At 41.4% G+C, this 7112-nt stretch overlaps 1 protein-coding gene across 1 annotated transcript; it reads right to left on the bottom strand.

Annotated features, from left to right (window-relative positions):
* Positions 1-3759: 3759 nt before the first annotated feature.
* Positions 3760-6466, bottom strand: LOC120021812 (NEDD4-binding protein 2-like 1). The gene is made up of 5 exons (XM_038965662.1): positions 6346-6466; positions 4933-5060; positions 4715-4803; positions 4112-4200; positions 3760-3925 (listed from the first exon to the last, which is right to left on the bottom strand). The coding sequence occupies exons 1-5, from the start codon at positions 6432-6434 to the stop codon at positions 3781-3783; spliced, it is 540 nt and encodes a 179-aa protein (XP_038821590.1). The 5' UTR covers positions 6435-6466; the 3' UTR covers positions 3760-3780.
* Between the last annotated feature and the right edge of the window lie 646 nt (positions 6467-7112).

The following is a 7112-nucleotide window of genomic DNA, read 5'->3' on the forward strand; positions in this document are numbered from 1 at the left end:
TCTGTCCATAATTAAGCCCTTCTCTACCTTCTTAACAGCACTGTCAACAAGGCAGGTCCTACAGGTCCTGGTTTTGTCGCACCTTGACTACTGTTCAGTCGTGTGGTCAGGCGCCACAAAAAATAACTTAGGAAAATTACAATTATCTCCGAACAGGGCAGCATGGCTGAATACTATACCATGCCATACTATACCATGCCATACTTTACCATAACATACTATACTATACCATAACATACTATAGCATACTATACTATACCATAACATACTATACCATACTATACTATACCATAACATACCATACCATGCCACAAAGAGGGACTTAGGAAAATTGCAATTGTCTCACAACAGGGAAGCACGATTGGCCCTTGGATGTACACAGAGAGCTAACATTAATAATATGCATGTCAATCTCTCCTGGCTCAAAGTGGAGGAGAGATTGACTTCATCTCTACTTGTATAGATTGGCGCCGGAGGTGATGGCTGCCGTTTTATGGGCTCCTAACCGACTGAGATATTTTGTTTGTTTTTTCACATTGTTTGTAACTCATTTTGTACATAATGTTGCTGCTACTGTCTCTTTTTCCCGAAAAGAGCTTCTGGACATCAGAACAGCGATTACTCACCTCGAACTGGACAAAGATTTTTCTTTAATGTGTCCGACGCAAAGGATATAATGCTTTGTTCAAGACAAGGCCCAAATCCCCATCATCAGCGTGAAGAAAATACGGAGGAAAAGGGGGAGGAGGGCGGGGCCTTGTAAGAATTTTCAGACGAGTAGGTAAACCACCTCTTCCTCCATATTATTGGCCAACGTGCAATCATTGGAAAACAAACTGAACAAACTATGATTAAGACGATCCTGCCAAAGGGACATTAAAAACTGTAATATCTTATGTTTCACCGAGACGTGGCTGAATGACGACACGGATAATATAGAGCTGGATGGCTTCTCTGTGTATCGGCAGGACAGAGCAGCTACATCTGGTAAGACGAGGGGTGGGGGTGTGTCTATTTGTCAAAAGCCGCTTGTGTGCAATGTTTAATATTAAAGAAGTCTTGAGGTATTGCTCGCCTGAGTTGAACACCCCATGATAAGCTGTAGACCACACTATCTACCAAGAGAGTTTGTCACCTTTATTATTCTTACACGGAAACCAAACCGGCTGCGCGAGTGAGCCATCGTTCGCCATCGTGCATACATTTATTTTGTCCCCCTACAGCAAACGCGATCAGGCCTCTTTAGTGTCCTAAGTTTTCTTAACTGTGACCTTAATTGCCTACCATCTGTTAGCTGTTAGTGTCTTAATGACCGTTTCACAGGTGCATGTTCAATAATTGTTTTTGGTTCATTGAACAAGCAGGGGAAACAGTGTTTAAACCCTTTACAATGAAGATCTGTGAAGTATTTGTATTTTTACGAATTATCTTTGAAAGACAGTGTCCTGAAAAGAGGGCATTTCTATTTTTGCTGAGTTTAGTATGATGGATGCTGAAAGCTCCCCCCCACACCGGAGCCAGCACGGAGGGAGGGGAGGCCACAGCCTTGAGGTCGTGGACAAGGTACTCCATCACCCCACCGGTCATCTTCTCCTCCTCTCCCTCCCAGAAGGGTCCAGATGTGGAGTCTGGAGAATGTATGTGACTGCCTGGGAGGCATGTCTTATGGCCATTTTAGAGGCCATGATTATCCATGGGTCACATCCATGGGTCGCACGTCTTTTCAGTTCGCTGCAGCTAGTGACTGGAACGGGATGCAACAAACACTCAAACTGGACAGTTTTATCTCCATCTCTTCATTCAAAGACTCAATCATGGACACTCTCTTACTGACAGTTGTGGCTGCTTTGTGTGATGTATTGTTGTCTCTACCTTCTTGCCCTTTGTGCTGTTGTCTGTGCCCAATAATGTTGTACCATGTTTTGTGCTGCTACCATGTTGTGTTGCTACCATGTTGTTGTCAAGTTGTGTTGCTACCTGCTGTGTCATGTGTTTCTGCCATGCTATGTTGTTGTCTTAGGTCTCTCTTTATGTAGTGTTGTGTTGTCTCTCTTGTCGTGATGTGTGTTTTGTCCTATATTTATATTGTATTTATTTTTATCTTTAATCCCAGCCCCTGTCCCTGCAGGAGGCCTTTTGCCTTTTGGTAGGCCGTCATTGTAAATAAGAATTTGTTCTTAACTGACTTGCCTAGAAGGGTAAATAAAGGATAAATAAAAAATGTAATAAATAATTAAAGTGGCAATTACAAACTTGAGGAGAATTTTTAAACGTTGAATACACACGTTTTCATTTTCTGCCGTGAAGGAAAATTCTCAGCAAAAAAAGACAAAGTGTGTGGATTCATGAAGAAGATGAAGGAAATGTGAAGATGGGGATAGAACCTGTTTCCAGCGGCTTGACACCTACCTTTCTACAGGTGACGTTGACAGAGATCATGTGGTGCAAATAATAAGTTCACATTAATCCAATCTCAACCGTGAGTTCAACTCCTACTTCCCTGACACTGAAAACAATTCTGCCCATCTTGACTGGGTGCGTAAATCTTTAATGACTGACAGTAGCAACAACAACATTCCTACCAGACTACAAGGTAATATTATGTATGTGTCCTCAGACTGTGGGCTGAAGATGAGGCGCTCAGAGACAAGTTACAAAGATCTGGTGTGATTTCTCCATGCCACTTTCTGGTCGTTCACATTTACAAAAACGTTGTAATAACCGTTACTATACCTTTCCTGACACTATTGTGTCGTCGAGAACTCCAATTTCCGTACAGTCAATTACAGTTCACATAACAGTTAGCTACTGACCCAAACATGGAAATGTAAACTAGGACCCAACTCCCCTAGGAAACCAGGGGACTCTCCTCTCGTGTCTGGCGTTGCACCGGCGAGTCATTATATGTTAGTGAGTGACCATCTTAGACAGCAGAACATACTGAAGGCACAAACAGAGCATTGTAGATGCAAACGTATGGAAAAGGGGGGGAACATTATTTTTTTTGTTTAAAGATCAGAAACGTAAGAACTCACTTTAGATTAATAGGTGTATTTCTACAGAGTTGTTGTGTGTAAAAGCACAGCCCCGTTTTCTGTCCTGTATAATGTTGTCATCATTATTAAAAAGAAACCGGGGTGTTTGGAAAAAGCCATGGGATGGTTTTTCAATACCGTCAATACCTTTAAAACTATTACTTAGAAGTTTTTACAATACATTTGAATATGTGTATATTTTTAAGTACTGTACAGGCTACTGTAGCCTGGTCCCAGATCAGTTTGTGCTCTTGCCAACTCCTATAGTTCTATGGCCACGCCGATGACAATAGCAGTTGGCGAGACAGCAACAGACATTTTGGTCATTTAGCAGACGCGACATAGAGTCAGTGCAAGAATGACAAGTACAATTTTGGTATTTTATTAGGATCCCCACTCTTCCTGGGGTCCACATAAAACATGAAACACAATACAGAATGACATAATACAGAACTTCATTAGACAAGAACAGCTCAAGGACAGAACTACATACATTTTTAAAAAGGCACACGTGGCCTACATATCAATGCATACACACAAACTATCCAGGTCAAATAGGGGAGAGGCATTGTACCGTGAGGTGTTGCTTTATCTGTCTTTTGAAACCAGGTTTGCTGTTTATTTGAGCAACATGAGATTGAAGTTCCATACAATAAGGGCTCTATATAATACTGTACGTTTTTAAAAATTTGTTCTGGATTTTGGGGAATTTGGGGGGGGGGGGGGGGGGGCCAGCATGTCTTCATCACTGGACGTTCCATTCCTCTTCGCATTGCTCCCAGCGGTTTATGGAGTAGCTGTCGTTAAGTACATGCCAGATGTTGTAAGCGTCTTCCCAGCGAGCCTCAAAGGACCTGAACTTACGCTTGGGGATCTTATGCCTACAACAGCTATAGGAGGATAACGCAGCTTTTTTATCATTGAATTGATAACCAATGTATAATTTATAGATAAGTAATAACAATCTATTGACGGCTGTAAAACTGGTAAACAAGTATACAATCCTACCCCCAACGCACATTTACTGTGTGTACACTGTGAGAATGTAGGCTGTTAATGAAGAGGTTGTTTCTGACCTGTACAGCTTGTTGATGGAGATATAGTTCTGAGGATAGCCTTTAGGCAGCTCCATCATAGTGATGTAATATTCACCCTGTCGCATCCCCTGTGAGAAAGAATACTTTATTATGACATGAATCTGTTTAATTGGTCCGTCTGTCTGTCAGAAGACCAATTGGGATATTAATAACATTGTAAAAAGTAGTAGAAAGTGTCAGATTATCAACAACATGTCTAACCAAGAGGAAACTATCTGACTCCGCCTCTAGCACCACCTAGTAGGAAGTCATCTTGAAAAACCAGCTTCAACCAGTCTTGTAGTTAGTCAGATGCCGTTTAGGTTCTCAAGTACAAAGGATGTGACAATGACTAGAAAATAAGTGGAGCGTTACAAAAATAACATTGAAATGTCTCTGCAATGCCTGGTAGCTGGGACTAACTAAACTAGAACTCATACGCATATCAAACACACACACACACACACACACACACACACACACACACACACACACACACACACACACACACACACACACACACACACACACACACACACACACACACACACACACACACACACACACACACACACACACACACACACACACACAGGTCCTCACCATGTGGATATAGGGCCACATCTCCCAAAGAGAAATGTTTGTGTTGTCAACGATGATCAGATCCACACCTCTGTTCAAGGCTTTAAAAACTGTCAAAACAAGCCAGAGTACCAGTACTTTAATGTTGAACAAACTATGTGTGTGTAATGACATTATGAGCAGATTGTTTCTGCTTTTGCCCCCAGCCACCCAAAAGGCTTACACCACCCAATACACACCATCCTCTCTATTCTGCTGATGGTTGCGTTGAAAGTTTCCTTTGGTGTAGTTGGTACTTTCATGGTACCTGTCAGTGGAGAAAATTTCTGCTTCCAGTCCAAGTCTTGCATATTCATCACAGAGGTTTCTGGAAAACAGAAGGAAATCATATCATTAGATATTTATATATTTCAAATAAAGTGTTTCAGTCTATTCAAAATTACAACCATCCTGGTTAAATGTGCCTTGAATTCTAAATAAATCACTGACAGTGTCACCAGCAAAGCATCCCCCCCCCCCCCCCCCCATCACACCTCCTCCTCCATGCTTCAGGGTGGGAACCACACATGCAGAGATCATCCGTTCATCTACTCTGTATCTTACAAAGACACGGCGGTTGGAACCCAAAATCGCAAATTTGGACTCAGACCAAAGGACAGATTTCCATTGCTCGTGTTTCTTGGCTCAGGAAAGTCTCTTCTTATTATTGCTGTCCTTTAGTAGTGGTTTCTTTGCAGCAATTCGATCATGAAGGCCTGATTCACGCAGTCTCCTCTGAACAGTTGATGTTGAGATGTGTCTGTTACTTGAACTCCGTGAAGCATTTATTTGGACTGCAATCTGAGACTGGTAACTCTAAAGAACTTATCCTCTGCAGCAGAGGTAACTCTGGGTCTTCCTTTCCTGTGGCGGTCCTCAGGAGAGCCAGTTTTATCACAGCGCTTGATGGTTTTTGCGACTGCACTTGAAGAACATTTTCCAGATTGACTGACCTTCATGTCAGACAGATGGACTGTCTTTTCTCTTTGCTTATTTGAGCTGTTCTTGCCATAATATGGACTTGGTCTTTTACCAAATAGGGCAATATTTTGTATACCACCCTTACCTTGTCACAACACAACTGATTTGCTCAAACGCATCACGAAGGAAAGAAATTCCACAGTTAACAAGACACACCTGTTAGTTTAAATGCATTCCAGGTGACTACCTCATTAAGCTGGTTGAGAGAATTCCAAGAGTGTGCAAAGCTGTCATCAAGGCAAAGGGTGGCTACTCAAATATTAAATATATTCAGATTTGTTTAACTCTTGTTTGGTTATTACATGATTCCATGTATTATCTCATAGTTTTGATGTGTTCACTATTATTCTACAATGTAGAAAAGAGTAGAAATAAAGAAAAACCTCAGGAATGAGTAGGTGTGTCCAAACCTTTGACTGGAACTGTATATTTACAACAAAATGTATAAGGGGGATTGGAAATGATGCAGACAATTACATTGATAGAAGCCACAATCTTCAATATGAGCAATATTAAAAAAGTGTTTAGGTGATACTTCAGGAAATGAACCCACGATCTCAAAACAATACATATTTTGACAAAAAAGACTTGGGATAAGGCAGGCTCCCAAAAGTTTGGATTGATTAGCTTACTTTGCCCTCGTTGTCTTTCCAACTCCTGGCAAACCTCGAAGGATGATCAGTTTCTTCCTGCGTTGACTTTGTCTTCTCCCTCTCACCATTTCTCTTTTACTTCAGACTGCTTCACCACCAACTACAGTACACAGCACAACGGCAGCTGTACTCTGTTTACAAGACACGCCCTCCCACCCAAGAACTGAAACCGACACAATAAGTGAAACCAAACCCACATAACCGTTATGGATTTAAATCAGTCTAATGTCGATGCTGATTACCCGCAAGTAAATATTGTATAGCCCTGTCCGTATTTCGTAAGATTAGGTGCCATAAAATAGCTACTTGTCACTTTTATCAAATGATTTCAGACCAGTGAAGATTAAGGAAAGGAAACAGAAGGAGGGGAAGTTTCTTTAGACTAATGAAATATTGCCATAGTTCACTAGTGATGGGCCTTCCGATTATTTCGGTGAGCCGGCTCATTTGGCTTCGTTCACGTAAAAGAGCCGGCTCATTTGGCTCCCAAACGGCTCTTCGTTCAAAATTCTTAAAAATAGACATAGAACCATGACAAATTGCAAATCTCCCATGTAAATCCCAAATAGGTAGGCTACCAGTATGTCATAGTGAAATGCGCATTCAAATACATTTTTACCTGGTAAAATTATTAGATGGCCTGTAAAACAATGTCTTGATGTTTTTACTCACTGAAACAAATTTGCGTGGACCAGATTATTTGTGGTTGTTTCTGCAGTGAGGACACACCACTCTTTAGATAATGA

This window comes from Salvelinus namaycush, chromosome 26 (genome assembly GCF_016432855.1).
Source record: "Salvelinus namaycush isolate Seneca chromosome 26, SaNama_1.0, whole genome shotgun sequence".
Taxonomy (NCBI): domain Eukaryota; kingdom Metazoa; phylum Chordata; class Actinopteri; order Salmoniformes; family Salmonidae; genus Salvelinus; species Salvelinus namaycush.